This window comes from Microplitis demolitor, chromosome 5, assembly GCF_026212275.2.
Source record: "Microplitis demolitor isolate Queensland-Clemson2020A chromosome 5, iyMicDemo2.1a, whole genome shotgun sequence".
In the NCBI taxonomy this organism is placed as follows: Eukaryota; Metazoa; Arthropoda; class Insecta; order Hymenoptera; family Braconidae; genus Microplitis; species Microplitis demolitor.
The window spans coordinates 16,270,914-16,291,686 of record NC_068549.1 but is presented as its reverse complement, the minus strand read 5'-3'; the positions used below and the strand labels follow the sequence as shown (position 1 = coordinate 16,291,686).

Sequence of the window (20,773 nt, the reverse complement as noted above, 5' to 3'; positions counted from 1 at the left end):
AATATTGTCGAATAATTATTATTATAAATATTAATTATTTTTATAAATTAATTGTTAATTGAAGGAGGAAAAAATACTTGTTTTTTTTTTTTTAAATTTATTACTTTTTTTTTTTTACTATAAAAAAAATAGAAAAAAAATGATGAAAAGTAAAAACTAAGACCGCAATTATATCGATTGTGAATATCGATAACCCCGTGTTCATTAATTAAAAAATAAATCCAACTAATTAAAAAAAATTTGTAACACCGTACCATTAAACTGAAGTGCAATAATTTAATTGTTTATTGACAAAAATTTAATGTGCAATTATTTTATTATCAACTGATTAATTTTTTTTTCTGTAATGATTACTTCAGTAAAATTTTATTAATTAAATAATTAATTTTTCTGCTTCATAATTTATTATTGATGTACATTTAAAAAATTGGAGCAGAGATTTTTCTCAAATCGTTAAAATTTATGACTATATTTATTATTTCTGGTGAATTATTTAAAACTAAAAATTATTCATAGTAAAGTTAATTATAGGCCCACTGTGGCATGTTTAAAAAATCGGCAAACTGTTGTAGATTGCTTGGAATCGGTGGACGAGGTGGTCGGTCACTGCGGCGCCAACTTTCCATAAGCGGCTGCATTTTCCGCCATGTGAATTGTGACGCTGCTTCATGATTTCTATATATAAGAATATATGTTTATTCATCCGATATTAACGTGAATTCAAGTAGATAATGAGAAAATTCGCATTTGGTAGACAGAATAAAGAATAAGTTTAATGAAAAGATAAAAAAATAAATCAAATTTTTAATAATAGAAGACCATACTCGAAAAAAAAACAAAATAGTTAAACTTGATGATACAGCATGGGAATTATAATTGTAGATATACATACATGCATACAAACATATATATATATATATATATATATATATATATATATATATATATATATATATATAAATAAATATTAGAGTGTGTCATTTTAAGGCTAAATTTTTTTTTTACTAGTATATCAGAAAATCTGGTAGTATAAAGAAAATTAAAAATTGTGCCGCTGGGCTAAAGGTTTGAAGTCCAATAGCGGCTTAGCTCATCAAAAAATTCGATTTCTCATTTAAATAATACGGGAAATTTTTTTTTTAACTTAGAGTATTTTTACGAGATCTTTTTACTTTTTCGGCAAATCTATCAGAATTATCACAAAATATTATAGGATTTTTTTTGTACAAAATTTTATTTCCTACAAATTATTATCAGTTAAATTTTTTCAAATTCCACATTGTTTTCTAGTTATTTTAATTTTAATATCAAGCTCTTAAAAAAGTAGTGTTCTGATCGATTACAAGAGCTTGATATTGAAATTAAAATAACTAGAAAACAATGCGGAATTTGAAAAAACTGTACTGATAATAATTTTTAGAAAATAAAATCGTCAACAAAAAAGACCTTACAACATTTTATGATAAGTCTGATAGTTTTGCCGGAAAAGTAAAAAGATCTCGAAATTTACTATAACTTGACTTCGAGCTCTAATAACCTTTAGAACAGATGGATCGATCGAAAAATGATAGGACCTTTTTTGTCGAGTGTTCAATTTCTTATAAAAATGTGTATTAGTCAATTCAATCTATTGATTTGTTCACGAGTTAAAAATACTCAAAGTTAAAAACAAAAAATTTCTCGTGTTATTTAAATGATAAATCGAATTTTTTGATGAGCTAAGCCGCTATTAGACTTAAACCCTTTAGACCAGCGGCATAATTTTTTATTTTCTTTATACTTCCAGATTTTCAGGTATAGCAGTAAAAAAAAAATATAGCCTTAAAATGACACAATATATGTAAATATATATATATATATATTTATATAAGTGCATGCATGTGTCGAAAAAAAAATCGTAGCTACTGAAAAAACTTACTGCACACTCAAATGGTCAAATATAACTTTCAGGGATCTATAAGGGCGTGCCGTTGCCGCAATAAACAATGCATCTTGAAAGATGCAATATTTCTGCAACTGAGGATTTCTTACATGGTTATGAACGATCGATAAATCAAGTTCATCATTTGTTATTTTTCCCCGAGCAGGACAACCGTGAGCTCGACGTTCATAGCATCTTATATATCTGAAATACACACATAATAAATTTTTTTATAAAAAGTAAACTTTCACGGACAAGAAATTATAGCTGCTACAACAGCAGCTGTAGTTTAGGTTACTACAAATTGGAGTAAAGGAATAACCTTGGAATAACCTGAACCACACGTATAGTAAAATCAGTACTATTTATGTAGTGCCCTTTAGCACATATCGAGTACTCGCTACTACACATGTTTTACTATAATATCATGGATAGAAGAACCATAATTTTTTTTTCTATGTTCTGAAGACGTTACGCAAAGAGACCGGTATTAAATAGATACAACCAATTTTGTCAATGGTTGGATAATATTTAAATCCTAGGACAATTTTTAACTTCCCGCAATGAAAATTCGGGAAGTTAATGATTTCAGTCCGATTTTCGAAAATTGAGTTTTTATCAAATTTTGACGTTTTTAAGTCCTAAGAAGCTATCCTGATGATTTCCAGATGGATTTCTGCGCGTGTATGTATGTGTTTCAATATCTTAAAACTTTTAAGCAAACCGTCCTATTGAAATGATACAAAGGAATATAAAAGGATTCTACATTTAACAGAAGCCCTATGAATTTAAATTCGATTGGTCAGGTAGATTTTGAGAATGTTTTAAAATAAAATTTTGTATAAAAAATAGTTATACAAATATAACTTTCAACCTCTTGATATATAGATCAATTTCAAAATGGAATCAGCTCTTTTATTTATATTTAAATTAAAGATGAAGTTGCATTTAATTATGAGGTGATCAAGAGAGACCAATAAGACTAACAGTTGGAATGATTTTGAACATATTTTAGTACATTTTATTATTATTTATCCGAAAGAAATGGTATAAAATATTATTTTTTTAACTTATCGTCATCAATATCTTTAGAAATAATATAACGGTGACCTTGGCTACTTCGTGTCCAGTAGCCACGAACCACAGTTACAAAATTTCCCGATTCAATAATTAATTATTAATTATAAATATAAATTATAATTATTATATCGCTGGTTCTGAAATGCGGGAAATAGATCTCAGAGAGTAGGTCGACTCGTTTTGACCGGACACGCGGCTGAAATTAAACTTATTCTCTAAGACACTGGTGATGAAAAGTAATTTCTTTGAGACTTAATTTAATTATTATATATAATTAATTTTATTTAACCAAATCCCCAAATATTTACAAATTTCCCCTTTATATAAATTAAATTTCTTCTATGAATAAATAAGTGTCTAGTGACAACAAAATAAATTTATTTACATGTAACGATTTAATGGACATGGGAAATAAATAATAATTATTCACACTAGATTGACGTTGAAGAGAGAGATATAAAAATATAATAATTTTATCATAAATCTTATCTGGATTTTATTGTGTTCGACGTACTGATGGTATTGGACGCCGCTGCATGTTGGACCTTCTCTTCCGGATCCTGGCTGTTGATGTTGGACTTGGTGCTGGATACTCTCACACAAATCACTTAGATAATCAACTTAACAAAATTTGGTTTTATAAACCAGTTTATAGAGAGAGCAAAATAATTTAGAATTTTTACAGTTTTCACAATCGAGCAACGAGTAACGAGGCTGTATGTATCAGCACTTTGACTTGAGTGTCGTTTGAATCGATCGCCTGCACTTGAATCGATTGCCTGCACTTGAATGTCGAGTCGATAGCTTGGACTTGAATGTCGATCCTGATCGAGACGTCTCAGGTCCCAACCTCCGATGACCCCTACCTAATTATGCGCACATGACCGACTTACGGTCACCTGCTGCGCGAAATCATCCCCTGTGGTCTAGCGCTTAACCCAGCCAAACTTAGCAATCAGGCTGTAATATGAGAGACAGAGAAAGACCAAATTCAGACAGAGACAGCGAGAGAGCCGCACTCTCATGTCGTATACCAACGCTGCCCGGTTATAATAATGAACCGATTTTGACGTTCAAGGTGGCATTCAATCCAGTTTCTTAATCATTAACGTTCAAAAACAACTTTAATTGATTAGTTAAACAATTTGAATTTAATTAGAAACAATTTTTCGCAATTCTTTCGATAACGGTTTATTTTGAAATAAATTAACCGATTTTGATGGTTGAGGTGGCACTCGACGTACCTTGTAAATTTTAGAGCTGGATATATTTTGGAATGAATCCATGAAGTACTTTACAAGTTATCCGAAAAAAAACATATTTGAAAATTTTGATTTTTGCAATATCTTCGAACATATCGTACTGATTATGCTCAATTTTTCAAAAATAGTTTGAATTAATGATGCAAGACACTGTTTAATTACAAATTAAAAATGAAAATTTTGAAAAGAAAAGACAAACTTTTTCGCTTAAAAAAAATCACTGCATTGTAACAATTTTTTTGGGAGACGCTAAAAATCTGTTGTCCCGACCCAGACAGGAAAGTACGACGGGCCCAGGCTTGGCTCAGGCTTGGTTCAACTATGTTGAACTCTGGGCCAAGCTTGTAAGCCAGCCTTGTTCCAGCCTTGGTAGAAGTCTGGAATGATAACTGGGTGCCAAGCCTGGTTGCCAGCCCTGACCCATGCTTGCATGCCAGACCTGGCCCAACCTTGGTTGTCAGACCTGACCCATGTTTGGTTGCCAGGCCTGGCCCATGCTTGGTTGCCAGACTTGGCCCATGCATCGAAAAAACACATAAATTCAATTCAAAAAAAAAATTTATTATTATTAAAGTACTAGAGTTTGTGATCATTAACGTTTAAACTATTTAAGTGAAGTAAATAACGTGAAAAAAACTCGGTGAAAATTCTGCTGGGCTCTGGGCGCGAACTGCCGTCCTTCTGATTGCTGGGTTTGAACGCTGGCTACTGGACGAACCTACTAACGTTCAATTGAAACTTTTATGTGTTCTACTTGTTCATTTTACTACAACTACTCGGTTTTATGAAATATAAAGAGCAATTTAATCTATATTTTCGATTAAGAAAGAAAAAAATAATTTCGTATTATTTATATTATAATTACATAATTTTTTAAAATAAAATTTATTAAATTTAATTGATTATTTATCAAGAACCCAGCTTAATTATCTTACTCTACCACCATAATTCCCAAGTTAGGGTGACTCTCGGCTTGGCCAAGGCTAGGTTATCTAGTGTTGGCCGATGTTAGGGTAACCATCCAACGGCCGAGGCTAGGTTATTCAATCTTGGCCCATGTTAGGGTGACTCTAGGGTTGGCCAAAGCTAGGGTATTCAGTCTTGGCTCAAGCCTGGGTAATCATTGGAATGGCCAATACTAATTAACCAGTTATGGCCCAGGCATGGGACAGTATAGGTTTGCCAAGACGGGCTTCCCAATAATGTCCCAGGCATGGCCCCGTCGTTCAACTCGGGGGCTTCCTGTATGGGTAAAAGTTATTCATAGCTGGGTCCTAGCTAGGGTCTACCGTGGAAACCCAAAGCTCGGTGAACTAGTTCTGGTTCAAGCTTGGGCCAATATTGAAGAGCTAGAGCAGGGTTACCCATGACTGGGTCTCGTTTGGGGCCAACAGCGGAAAGCCAGCGCTAGGTTGCCCACGACTGGGCCTTAGCTAGGGCCGACACTAGGAAGCCAGAGCTGGGCTTACTAGTTCTGGTTTAATTTCGGGCCAAGGATAGAAAGCCAGCGCTAGGTTGCCCACGACTGGACCTAAGCTAGGGCCGACATTGGGAAGCCAGAGCTGGGCTTACTAGTTCTGGTTTAATCTCGGGCCAAGGATGGAAAGCCAGCGCTAGGTTGCCCACGACTGGACCTAAGCTAGGGCCGACATTGGGAAGCCAGAGCTAGGTTGCCCAGTCCTGGGCCTCAGCTAGGGCCGACACTGGGGAGCCAGAGCTGGGTTACCCAGTCCTGGTCCGTGCTTAGCCCCGTTGTCAGAGCTTGTAAGTTCCTACATGGGCTGTTGAAAATCGCCCAAAAATTTCAGATTTTTTTTTATCCTTGAATTTTTTCCAGTAGTGTGTTTAGAAATGCTAATTATGATTTAAAAAAAAAACGATTTCTGAATTATTTATTAAAATAATCCAAATATGAAAGAAACGAATATAAACAATAAGATATTGTTTTTAAGAAAAAATTATTTTTTAAAAATCATTATTTTCTTACGCTAACAATATGGTGAAAAAAAATTTTTCTAAAATATTTAATTAATAAAAAAATTTATAAACAAATGGCATGAAAAAATTTGAAAAGTAATCATATAATGCCTAACAAGTATATGAAATCAGTAATAGCTTAAAGTTTCAAAAAAAATTATTTAACATACATTATTTAGAATTTTAATTTTTTCGTTACTTCAAAAATTAATAATGAATGAAAAAAAAGTAATTTATAAACTTTCATGACGTTATCTTGTTGAGTATGTTTATAAAAAGGGCTTTAAGAAGCAAAAAATTTATAGATTAATTATTTAAAATTTTATACCGCCTTTTATTATAACACAAACCCGTAAAAAAATGTTAATTAACAATTGAATAACTTTTTGAAAAATGGTGATACAACTTTCATTACCAAAAAATCATATTCTTTGAAGTGTCTAGATGACACCAGAATTTTTTCTGGCCAAAAAGATGGACGGTTAATTTGCTTAACGGTTTTTTGTTTTTAACAATTGTAATTTTCTTGTCCAGAAAAAATCCAAACAATGTTTTCTCTAGAAGCCATTTCGGATCGTTTAAGCCATCAACCATATTTTTAGGAGACCTGTGACTATTTACCGTAGGTTTTCATCTTCTCGACTATACTAACAGTCATACCGTAGACTATACATTAGACACTGTATAGCCATCATACATAGACTATACATACAAATCTTACGACGATTTTCGAAAAATTCGGGAAGTAATTATTTTTACCTCGATTTTCGAAAATCGAGTTTTCATCAGATGTCGAAGTACTGAGGTCCTAGGAAGATATTCTGACTATTTTCAGAATAATGTCCGAGTGCGTGTATGTGTGTGCGCGCGCGCGCGTGTGTGTGTGTGTGTGTGTGTGTGTGTGTGTGTGTGTGTGTGTGTGTGTGCGTGTGTGTGTAAACTCTTTGTAACTTTTAAAGTAATGAACCGAATTAGATGGTTAAGGTGGCAATCGAAAGAGTTTGTTGGCCGTCAACTTTCCTAAAAATTTCAGATCATTTGATCAAGTAGACTCGAAAATATTGGCGAATTACGAAAAAAAAAAAATTTATTTTAGTTTTTTAGTGATTTCTCAGAAACGACTGTAACGATCGACTTCAAAATCTACTCAGCTCTAGAATTCGATAAAATGCGTCGATTGCCACCTTAACCATCAAAATCGGTTAATTCGTTCGCGAGATATCGCGGGAAAAAGAAATGCTAAAAAACGGTTTTTTTTTTTCAAAAACAATGGCATACGAAAGTATTTTCGAGCTCGAAGAGCTCAAAAATGTGTTTACAATAATGATTTCGAGCTCAAGGAGCTCGAAAACACCGGGAAGTTTTGGGGCTGGCCCGCAGGGTCAACCGATAGACAGATTTTTTTTCTCGCCTTATGAACGTTTTTTGCCAGTTAGGATACCCCTCCGCAACGCCCCATAAGGAACTTCGTTCCCAAAATAAATCCAAAACTATAAAAGAGATCACCAGATATGAATAGGGGAGGGTGGGGCAGAGCGGCCCTCCTAAGCCAATTATTACTTTTTGTGGTTTTTAACTATCAGATCACTTTTGTCTTATTTCGAACAAATTTATGGACATTTTGCCGAAATTCTGGAAAAAAATTTTTTTTTTGTGGGACAGAGCTGCCCCCTCCAAAAAATGATAAAAAGTTTTTTTTTTTTTTTTTTTTTTTTAAATTGTTTTCATCATTAAGGATGTATTTCTTTCTCTTAACAACTATGTTTGGTTTCATATAACTCAAAAAAAATTATTTAAGTTGTGATAAATCGTTCCCCCTCGATTAGCTTAATTATTAATTATTATTTAATAAAAAAAAAAAAAAAGAACAATTCTATATTTCTTATTTGTAATTATTTTGAACCCTATAGAAACGTGTTTTTTGATTTTTTAAATTACAGATCATTTCGTATTATTTAAAAAATTTTATCAATTAAAATATAAATTATTATTTTCGAATATTTTTAGAGGCCAAATTTGCCCCAGTTATAGAGAATCATCCGAAAAATGGATTAACATATTAAATTTTTTTTAACTTGACGATAAAAATTTGAAAGAATTATTTTTTCAGAATCTTCGGCTGGTCCATTTTGCCCTAGGTGTAATAGGTAGAGCTAAAAATGCGGAAATATATCGGATTTATAGTAATTAGACAAAAAAAAAAAAATTTTTTTATGATCAAAATTTTAGGGGGGCCGCTCTGCACCGCCCACCTCTACGCAAAAATTTTAAAAATAATCTTGAGCTACGAATATAATTCAAACTTTATTTTTACTGAACAGACGGATTTCTCCTATATTAGAACGTCCTGACATTCTTATTGTTAATTAATAAGTTCTAAAAATTATTTTTTTGTATTTGAACCATTGAAAATATACCTCTCAGAATTTTGAGAAACATTTGGTTATAATAAATATTTGAAACAAAAAGATCTGTGAAATATTCACAAGAGAGCAGCACCGACCGACGTATCCTCGTATGAATTTTAAAAAACAGTGTTAAATGTATTATCAAGTTACCATTCCAAATTTACTTTATCGGCAACAACCGACAATCGTAGCGGTCGGTAAAATTTTTGAAAATAGCAACAAAGTATACCTGGGCTGAAAATATAGGGTTGTTAAGCATTACGGACACAAACATACAAGGTCTACAAAAACTGCGGGGACGTAATATATTGGCAGCATTTAGTTGAAGGCTTAAAGTTACTGTGTAGTTAAATCAAATTAGCTGCCGGTTACATTGATATTACTTATAACAAGTACCCAATAAGCTTGACACTCAATACGCAAATCACATAAATATGTTGCGTTAAAATATCTATGTATTTATAAGTGAGAGATGATTTTTTTATAAGCTCTCTAAGTTACACGGCCATGAATAATACAAGACTCATCATAATGTAGGTGTATAGTATAAGAGATGATAAAAATCATAGTTCTTAAATCTATAAGAGATTTAATACATTGGTGCTGAAATTATAATGGTTCTCAAGTCAAATGCATTGAAATATGGCAGTGTCTAAATTTGAAAGACTAAAAAAACCTCTATCTCAAACAATCATTGGAATCAAATACATGCGCCATAAATATCAACCGCTTCGTAGCTCTATAGGGAACAAACAGCAACTGACGTTCAGTAGCACTGTAGATAACTAGCTTTTAGGACAATTCGATGGCACCCCGGCTGGGTTATCCCCAGCGCCCTCGCACTTTAAAATGGGTTGCTGAAGCTGGCCCCCATCAATTTGGATTTTCACACTTTTTTTATTTTTCAATGCTCCAATCGTTTGTTCGTTATTGTCCGTCGATTGTTGTTGTTTGTTCGTTTATTGTTTATTTATAATTAAATAATTAAATCTTCAACCTCAATTTAGCCTCCCTTAACATGTCGTCATTTCATTTCTTCCTGTTATCAATCAATTAATATTCATTTTCGTTTGTTCTTTCATAATCTTCGTTTGTTCGATCATAATTAACGTCTTATCGCCTTTTATTATCAATTTTAATTAATTAACATCTCATTACCAGTGTAGCTATGTTGCGCATGCGCATTAATACTTGTGACGCAGTGGGATCTCCTTCCAAATGCCCAGGAACATTTAAATTTAAGATTTATTACAAAAAAAAAGTGAATATCCAATCAAACAAAATATGAACTTTTAATTGTACTTGTCGTTATGAAATTTATATAAAATAATCTATATTGATATTGTGAACAATCTTAATATACAGCATCAATCTGAATAGTTAGTAAATTAGTTATTAATTGATGGAAAATATAAGTGAAAATCTAATTTATCATGCTTTTCAGCGTACGTCTCTACATTCAACGTGAGTGCGTATATATTGTATTTAATTGTGAAAATTTTATGTCTGCAAATTTTTGGTTGTGTATGTGACGATTTCCTGTGCGTGCATATCTATATATGTTGAATTTTGCAGCAAATTTTCCATTCATTTGTATACATTAGATTATTTTCAGTTTTGATATCTACTGTAAAAATTAGATATCTCAAAAAACGATTTTTTTTTTTTGTTATAATTTTTATAGCCTTATATAATTTATTCTTTGCATAATTTTATTTTTTTTCCTCAAAAGGTTCATTTTTGAGTAAATAAAACGAATATTGATTTTTATGGATATTTATTTATTACTCAAGTATCACAATTCACAGTATTGTGAAATCAAAATATATTCTAATTTGACTTGAACATCGATAAATATCATGAGACCACATAGATAAGTTTAGACGGAAGCACTGTAATAAATAACAAAAATTGTTGTCAGTTGATCCTGCGAGTCAGCCCCAAAACTTCCCGCTGCTTTCGAGCTCCTTGAGTTCGAAATCATTGTTGAGAATACATTTTTGAGCTCTTCGAGCTCGAAAATACTTTTGTATGCCTTTGATTTCGAAAAATAACGTTTACCATTTTTTCTACAACGATATCTCTCGAACGAATTCACCGGTTGAGACGGTTGAGGTGGCAATCGACGCGTTTTATTGAGTTCTAGAGCTAATCAAATTTTTAAATTGATTTATCAAGACGTTTTTGAGAAATTTCAAAAAAACTAAAAAAAACAATTTTTTTTTAATTCTTTCGTTAACGGTTTCTCTTGAACGAATGAACCGATTTTGATGGTTGAGGTGGCATTCGACGCGGCTTACAAAGTTTTAGAGCTGATTAGATTTTGGAATCAATTCATCGAGAAATTAAAAGTTATTCAAAAAAAAACATTTTTGAAAAAATTTTATTTTTGAAATATCTCCAAACATACCCTACCGATTGAACTCAAATTTTCAGTGCTTATAATATTTAACAAGCCGTGTCGAATGATACCCTGACGATTAAAATCAGTTTATCCGTTCAAAAGTTACAGAATATTTACATACGTACGTACGTACATACATACATACACTCGGACATCATCTTGAATCTAGTCAGAATAGTTTCCTAGAACTTCAAAATGTCGACATCTGTTGGAATTCCATTTTTCGCGAATCGGGGTGAAAACAATAACTTCCCAAAATTTTTGATAATCATCGATTTTCTTAGCGGGAAGTTAAAAATATATTCTGATACAGTTGTACTACAAAACATGGCTTAAAGACCCTGATTAAAAGAAATGGTTCGAAACGATTTGCAATGTTGAATGCCCAGAAGAAGGATGATTCAAAAGTATTAAAAGTATTCAAAAGCATTAAAAAGTATTAAAATTTTTTTTGTTCTAATCGCTTTAAATCGTTTCTTTTAATAAGAGGAAACAATTTTCTAGTTAATGATAATCATAATCATTTTTACGTATCAATAAAGTCATATGAACAATTACAATCATATATATATATGTATATATAGATTTACACAAATATAAGAACTATAACTCCTACTATCGTTATAAATAAAGGGGCAGTTTTTCGGTACAAGTTTATTTTTATCCGGGTTTAAATTAATATTGCTGGTGGTTTCATGACAGCTAATCCCTAACAATTGATTCTACCGATCCAAGATAATATATTCTTATAGTTGTTTTTATATCTTAAACTAATAATAATGAGAATATTCTATTATTTTCACAATAATAATCAAAAGTTTTTATCAACTAAAGTGAACTGTCGATGGGATCAGATGCCGGTAGGATCAATTTGTAAAGATTACTTGGTGTGGTATAAAATTGATGGGATGTTGACGGCACACCATAGCTGGTATATCTATATATTATTAATGTATTTAGAACTTAATTTAAGCCCGGATAAAAATAAATGTGGTTTGAAAAACTGGCCCTAAAAAATTCATGGTTTTATGAATATTAGATAGAATATTTTTTCATGTTCGAAAAGAATTTAATATTCTTAGTTGACATGGAAATACTTTCTTTTAGGTTATGTAAATATTAAGTCTCGAATTAAAAAATAGTTAATCAAGAAAATCGATAAAAGGAACAATTGACACAATAATATCAAATATTCACTGGTTAGAATTGTTTAATCCTTCAACCCCACAAAACATGGAATTATTTCTAATGTTGATCCTTATGTCTGTATGTAACTATAACTCATTAATATATGTAAAGTTCTGAAGATAAATAATTCTATTCATTTTTTCGCCAGGAGAACTGCATTTCAAACTTTTACCTTGAGAAATTAATGAATAGTTCGACCAAATAAAATACAATACAACAAAACATTTTGATAAAACCATAGGAATATAATATATCGATTAAAGAGTTAAATTTCTAATAATAAGGTTCAATTTAATTTTTTTATTAAAATACAAGTAACGAATCGAAAATATTTTTTTTTAGAATCACAAAAACCGATAACAACATAATCGATAAACCAAATCAAAATTGAAAATCCGATGGTAATTATGATAATTGCTATATTAATAAACGGATTAAAAATTGACATAATTATTTTTACATAAGCATTGACAAATTAGTACAGCAACTATTACATTTTTTAATTATTTCAAAATGATTTTATGTCTATAATGACATTTGAATAGAAGTTTAAAATAATCTGTACTGTGTACACAGATACTTCTGTACACTCAAAAATTGTTTTAATTACCGAATAAGCATTTTTGAGTATACAAGATTGTATTTGTCATGAACTATCTTTATCAGATATAATTTTATAAAAACATCATTTATAGTGATGCCATAACCTACATTAATCACACCTTAAGATTATTATTATCCAAATAATCAAGGTGCTCAAACAAAAATTTGCTATTATTTTACCGTAAAATGTCTGTCGTAAATTGGAGGTAAACGAATTCAAGTTTGAGCTGTCGAGCTGACTATCCTTGAATTTGATAGCAAATAAACGTCAACTTTGTTCAGTTTTCTAACTACAACATGAGCATAACACACGGTGTAAATTAACAGAAAGTTAACTGAAAATTTTGATCTTCAACTCTTGCTAGCAATTTGCTGCCCAATTTTAACCGCATTTTGGTCAAGTTAAATCTTTAAATTGACATTAATATGCAATAAACATGGTTACCAGGTTTTTGCTAACAATCCTTATTTAGCCTCTCATTATTAACTATTTCAATTTATTTTAGGACGAGACTATTCGCACCCAGGCGTGTATGCAGCGTATAAAATTTTGGGAAGTTATTGTTTTCACCCCGATTCGCGAAAATTGGAATTCCAACAGATGTCGACATTTTGAGGTTCTAGGAAACTATTCTAACTAGATTCAAGATGATGTCCGAGTGTATGTATGTATGTACGTACGTACGTATGTAAATATTCTGTAACTTTTGAACGGATAAACTGATTTTAATCGTCAGGGTATCATTCGACACGGCTTGTTAAATATTATAAGCACTGAAAATTTGAGTTCAATCGGTAGGGTATGTTTGGAGATATTTCAAAAATAAAATTTTTTCAAAAATGTTTTTTTTTGAATAACTTTTAATTTCTCGATGAATTGATTCCAAAATCTAATCAGCTCTAAAACTTTGTAAGCCGCGTCGAATGCCACCTCAACCATCAAAATCGGTTCATTCGTTCAAGAGAAACCGTTAACGAAAGAATTAAAAAAAAATTGTTTTTTTTAGTTTTTTTGAAATTTCTCAAAAACGTCTTGATAAATCAATTTAAAAATTTGATTAGCTCTAGAACTCAATAAAACGCGTCGATTGCCACCTCAACCGTCTCAACCGGTGAATTCGTTCGAGAGATATCGTTGTAGAAAAAATGGTAAACGTTATTTTTCGAAATCAAAGGCATACAAAAGTATTTTCGAGCTCGAAGAGCTCAAAAATGTATTCTCAACAATGATTTCGAACTCAAGGAGCTCGAAAGCAGCGGGAAGTTTTGGGGCTGACTCGCAGGATCAACTGACAACAATTTTTGTTATTTATTACAGTGCTTCCGTCTAAACTTATCTATGTGGTCTCATGATATTTATCGATGTTCAAGTCAAATTAGAATATATTTTGATTTCACAATACTGTGAATTGTGATACTTGAGTAATAAATAAATATCCATAAAAATCAATATTCGTTTTATTTACTCAAAAATGAACCTTTTGAGGAAAAAAAATAAAATTATGCAAAGAATAAATTATATAAGGCTATAAAAATTATAACAAAAAAAAAAAATCGTTTTTTGAGATATCTAATTTTTACAGTAGATATCAAAACTGAAAATAATCTAATGTATACAAATGAATGGAAAATTTGCTGCAAAATTCAACATATATAAATATGCACGCACAGGAAATCTTCACATACACAACCAAAAATTTGCAGACATAAAATTTTCACAATTAAATACAATATATACGCACTCACGTTGAATGTAGAGACGTACGCTGAAAAGCATGATAAATTAGATTTTCACTTATATTTTCCATCAATTAATAACTAATTTACTAACTATTCAGATTGATGCTGTATATTAAGATTATTCACAATATCAATATAGATTATTTTATATAAATTTCATAACAACAAGTACAATTAAAAGTTCATATTTTGTTTGATTGGATATTCACTTTTTTTTTGTAATAAATCTTAAATTTAAATGTTCCTGGGCATTTGGAAGGAGATCCCACTGCGTCACAAGTATTAATGCGCATGCGCAACATAGCTACACTGGTAATGAGATGTTAATTAATTAAAATTGATAATAAAAGGCGATAAGACGTTAATTATGATCGAACAAACGAAGATTATGAAAGAACAAACGAAAATGAATATTAATTGATTGATAACAGGAAGAAATGAAATGACGACATGTTAAGGGAGGCTAAATTGAGGTTGAAGATTTAATTATTTAATTATAAATAAACAATAAACGAACAAACAACAACAATCGACGGACAATAACGAACAAACGATTGGAGCATTGAAAAATAAAAAAAGTGTGAAAATCAAAATTGATGAGTGCCAGCTTCAGCAAGCCCTATCGATGTCAATTGAAAAATAACCGCAGCATCATAATAAACAACAGTTAAATACTAAAAAAAATCGCATTTGAATCAGATCCATACGAATCCTATCATTAATCATCAGAATTGACTGCTAGAATCTATCTCTTCAATCGGCGGTCAAAAATGGCATACAGTAGAATTTCAAGTTCGCACTGTTTGTTCGTAATAGAAATCATATAGAAGTGCATAATTTTCATTACAAATATTGATATTTAACGAAATTGAAGGATTTTTTTCTTTTTCATGCGGAAAATGTCATATTTATCGATGTCCATCACAAATGTTTATATCGAATAAAATTCCAAGTTAGGTATCAATTACTAACCCTGATTAATCAGAGAACGAATTAAAGAACGTTAATAGTATAAAGTAACCTAAAAGGTTCCTATATGAAAGTTTTGTTCTTACATTTCACCGGCTAATTAAATTATAACAATAAGAAGCAGAATACAGAAATTATAAAAATTGATTAATTTTTTAAGCCTAACAAAACCTTTAGGGAAATCAAATCGATTCTTTTTTAATGTCAAGAAAATAATAAAATCAAAAAATATTTAAATCGAAAACCAAAAGTAAACTTATCAATCATTATATTGTATATAAATTTAATTAATCTGTGTTTGGAATATTTTTGATAAAATGCATTTAAAATTCTATAAATAATTATAATATTATTTACCTGTACTAAACTTTTTTCCCTGATTAAACAAAACGATTTGTGACGATTAAAACTGTTTTAATCGTCACAAATCGTCAATTGATGATTAAAAACGATTAAATTTTTAATCGTTTTAAATCGTCGTGAATAGTCGATTGATTATTAAAGAAGATTAAAAACGATTAAATTTTTAATTGTTTTTAATCGTCGTGAATCGTCAACTGACGATTCGAGAGAATCTAAAACGATTAAGTTTTTAATCGTTTTAAATCGTCGTGAATCGTCAATCGACGATTCGACAGGATTAAAAAAGATTAAAAATTTAATCGTTTTTTATCTTCTTTAATAATTAATAGACGATTCGTGACGATTTAAAATTTCAAGTCGTCATGAATCGTTTTTAATCTTCATTCGGAACCAGAAACTACAATATTATTTTACGATTAAAGACGATTCATGACGATTAAAAATTTCAAGTCGTCATGAATCGTTTTTAATCTTCAATCAGAACCAAAAATTACAATATTATTTTACGATTAAAGACGATTCATGACGATTTAAAATTTCTAATCGTCATGAATCGTTTTTAACCTTCATTCAGGACCAGAAATTATAATATTATTTTACGATTAAAGACGATTCATGACGATTTAAAATTTCAAATCGTCATAAATCGTTTTTAATCTTCAATCAGAACCAGAAATTACAATATTATTTTACGATTAAAGACGATTCATGACGATTCAAAATTTCAAATCGTCATGAATCGTTTTTAATCTTCATTCAGAACCAGAAATTATAATATTATTTTACGATTAAAGACGATTCATGACGATTTACAATTTCAAATCGTCAGGAATCGTTTTTAATCTTCAATCAGAACCAGAAATTATAATATTATTTTACGATTAGAGACGATTCATGACGATTAAAAATTTCAAATCGTCATGAATCGTTTTTAATCGTAAAATAATATTGTAATTTCTGGTTCCGATTGAAGATTAAAAACGATTCATGACGATTAAAAATTTTAATCGTCATGAATCGTTTTTAATCGTAAAATAATAAATCGTCTTTTGACTATTTAGGACGATTAAAGCTGAAAATCCATGACGATTATGACGATTAAAGACGATTAATGATGATTTAATTTTTAATCGTTTTTAATCGTCACAAATCGTTTTGTTTAATCAGGGTTATTATAATTGGTTACAAGATAATTTTTTTATAATAATAGCACTATCGTACAATTTCTCACTCAGATGCTGATTAAATATATTATTGTACTATATTTAGAATTATAAAAATTATATCATTAGAGTTTACATCGGTTGTAATTGTTTATTACTATTATAAATTATAATATTAAAAGATTCACTTCCCTTCAATATATAAACCAATCGGCATGCTTACTATTTTCATACAAGTTCTCTAAGAAATTTATTATCTAACCAATTTTCAGTATGAATATGCCATCTATTAATAAACTTGCAGACTATTTTGTAAAATCTGCTTTATCTAAATATAGTACTTGTATTTGATATTTATACTATTCCCCTGATAGCCAAGTTGGCGAGAAACTGACGAGAAACTTGCAGCCGCAACTGGAACCAAGTTGATCGCCAACAGTTGGTACCTCCAATAGTTGATGGACATTTTCTGAGAAAGTTGGTGGCAAAAGTTGTAAATCCAAAAAGTTGACGATCACTTTCTGAGAAAGTTGGTGGCAAAAGTTGCTTGCAAAAGTTGGCAATCATAAGTTGACGGTAAATTTCTTTTCAATTTCCTCAGAAACTTGCATTCCAGTTGCGGCTCCATACTGGCACCAACTTTCTGAGAAAGTTGGCGGTAACTTGTAGCCAAAAGTTGCAAAAGCTGAAGTTGTCGATAACTTGTCGTCAAGTTGGTCGAAAACTAATGAATGACCAACTTTTTCTCGATCAACTTGTGTTATCAGGGTCCTAAACGCTACGCCAATGGCACCAATTATTACTCATGACTCTATGTGTAAACTCCTTTATGAATTTTTGGTAATATCCCCCCTTTCCCCTTTACTATCACTGCCGCCAACCTTGTAAATTTCAGACTAGGCAGCCATTTTGTTGGCAAAGTGTCCCCATCCCTATGGGACCCGGATAATAAAAATCTTGCGAGGAAGTTCGTCTTCTGCTTTTAATCGGAATATATGAGTAGTAAATATACATATATGTTCTAAGGCCTCGGGTAACCCCATATCCGGCCAACTTAGTCAAATTCAATCTTTAATACCAAATCAAATTCATTTTTAAACCGATCAAATTCATGGATCGGCGACGGGACGAATCTCAGGGCCGAAAGACCTCACACTTTTTGTGTGAAAAATTCGGCACATTAATAGGTGTACCAGAAAAATCTCTACCTTACGACAACTGAACCATAACCAGGCCTACCACAAGTAACTGCGCCACACACGAACTATATCAGTTTTGAACATTACCCGCAAAAATCTCAATCAATCAACAATTCTAACACTTAAGAACTCTCTCACATTGCGACTCTACCAGATTACAACCCTCCCAGTAACAAACTCGATCATAACAATCTCCACCATAAAAATGTCTACCACAATACAGGTCACCCACAAAAATGCCTACCATTAGCATCTTTACCATTAATATGCCTACCATTAATAACTCAACCATATTACACATATACCAGAATAAATCACTACCAATAATATACACTACCAAAAATAATCTCTACCATTTTTAAGCCTACCCAATGAAAACACTATCACGTAGTGAACAATGCCAGAAAAGTGATTTCTTTGTCATATGCTTATGTACCATGCGATATGAAATACAGAAAAAATTGATTAACTTATGTCGATAATGGAGACACCGCGCCGTATTATTATTATCTAAATAATACCTAGATAATATATTTGAATTATGACGACGAGTAAAAAGCAGTGCAAGCTTCGTATTATTATTTTATTAATATTTAACTTTTTTATTTTATTAGAATGATACTTAACTAAGCAATTAAATTTTTTCTTGATTCACATAAAATTCACGAAATTATAAGTAATTTAGCTGCCATCATTAACAAGTTTAACTTTATTATTATTATTAGTAGTACGATTATTAAAAATCCTAACGTTAATATTTAATTACTTATTGTTATCATTGTTTGTCACAAGCGAACAGATGAACGATAGAAACGATAAAATCCACCAGACCAGAGTATGCAGCTTCTACTTCAACGAATAAATTATTAATTATTACATAAGAAATGGAAAGAATAAAATTCATCTATTGTTTTTTTGAATTTTTTATTTTATTATTAAAAAATATAATCGACATTTATTAAATATTATTGTTATATTTTAACTTATTTATGATTATTTTAGAATCAATATAGCAATCGTTACAGACTTATAGAATACATGACATTTAATACAAATATTAAAATATTTTTAGATTAAGAATTTAAAAAATGAGAGTAAGTTGAATGTAAAAAATTTTATATGATTAAACTAATTGTTCTATTGAATTTATAAAAACTATAAATAAGTTATAAAATTACTCATTATAATATTTTCAAAATATGGGAAATGCGAGGGAGTAAGTAGTAAGTTGTTTTTGAAGTAATCATTTTTTTTTATCTTATTGATAATTATCTTAAATCTAATAGTAATATCACTTAAAATTTTCTGCTTGCTTTTGGGGGGAATTATGATATGTACACTTCTCTTGTAGAGTCAACGTCCACGGCATACAGGACACGTTAGTCGATGGTTCCTAGTTACAGCTAACCGATCCGTATCTATTAACTGTCGGCCGAACTCACACCGTAAACATAAACATAAGTAGAAGCAAGGAATCACTCTAATTTTTGACTAGTTCGATAGGCAAATAGCACATACTCCAGCTTCTATTCTTTCGTAGACACCGCCATCCTTATTTGCTGGTACCATCAAACCGTCATCTGCAATTATACATATAATAGAAAATGATCTTAACGAATACAATAATAAAGTAAAACCTCGAATTAATTGCGGTAATTATGTTTCAGTTTACCTGTACGTCACTAATATGAGCAAAAATAACACCTACAAAACTGAAGTATTTTATAAAATTCTAAAAATTATTATATTAAATTTATAATAAGCATGAATAAATGATAAAAAACTAATTATTTACACGCTCTCAATTTTAATAACATTTAAGATACCTTAAATATAATTTTTTCGAACTAAATATAAAGGATACAGCAAAATTCTAATAATAATTATGTTAAATTTATGACTATTGTGAATATCTTCAACGTAACTCATAACAATATTTTTTAAATTTTGAAAATGCGTATGAGTGCGTAAAATGTTTAGTATTTTATAAGTTTTCGATGATTACTATATTAAACTTCTTATTATTATTAATTATGCCAAAAAGAAACTTATGATAGTACTTTTTAAATTTTAAAAATGCGACTGAGTGAGTGAAATGTAAAGTATTTTTTGATTTTCAAATTTTTTTGACACGAAATTTTGCGTTGAGGATTGAAAACAAGCATTAATTTAAAACGGGAAGTAACTATTTAGCACAAGAAATTATTTCTTACTCAAAAAATCATTTCTCACCCCAAGAAAATGTATGTATTGAATTCATAATGCATAAAACTTTGTGGTACAAGTAAAAATTTTTCACGCCAAGAAATTCTTTTTTTCTATTCTATTTTATAAATTCAGTAGTGATTTTTCGGTTGTCGCATGACTGCAGGTTGCTTAGTATCATGCGATAAAAATTATAACTATATATATTACCGTAAAACCTCGAATCAGTTTTGCAGGTTGTCGTTTTTGTTCATGTTAAAGGAAAACTGAAACAGAATTACCGCACTAAAT

At 30.5% G+C, this 20,773-nt stretch overlaps 1 protein-coding gene and 1 long non-coding RNA gene across 4 annotated transcripts; one reads left to right on the top strand and one right to left on the bottom strand.

The window, feature by feature from the left end:
* Positions 1 to 200: 200 nt before the first annotated feature.
* On the bottom strand, positions 201 to 15,935 carry LOC128667794 (uncharacterized). 3 transcript variants are annotated; one of them, XR_008403749.1, is made up of 3 exons: positions 15,910 to 15,935; positions 1,919 to 2,125; positions 201 to 675 (listed from the first exon to the last, which is right to left on the bottom strand). XR_008403749.1 is itself a non-coding variant. In XM_053739363.1 (3 exons), the coding sequence occupies exons 1-3, from the start codon at positions 2,330 to 2,332 to the stop codon at positions 522 to 524; spliced, it is 450 nt and encodes a 149-aa protein (XP_053595338.1). In that variant the 5' UTR covers positions 2,333 to 2,411; the 3' UTR covers positions 201 to 521. The 3 variants fall into 3 exon arrangements, 1 of the variants encoding a protein (XP_053595338.1); XR_008403748.1 differs by lacking the exon at positions 15,910 to 15,935 and adding an exon at positions 3,516 to 4,356; XM_053739363.1 differs by lacking the exon at positions 15,910 to 15,935 and adding an exon at positions 2,244 to 2,411.
* LOC128667795 (uncharacterized) lies at positions 12,600 to 14,293 on the top strand. The gene is made up of 2 exons (XR_008403750.1): positions 12,600 to 13,508; positions 13,906 to 14,293. It is a non-coding gene; the product is annotated as an uncharacterized LOC128667795 (long non-coding RNA).
* Positions 15,936 to 20,773: the final 4,838 nt, after the last annotated feature.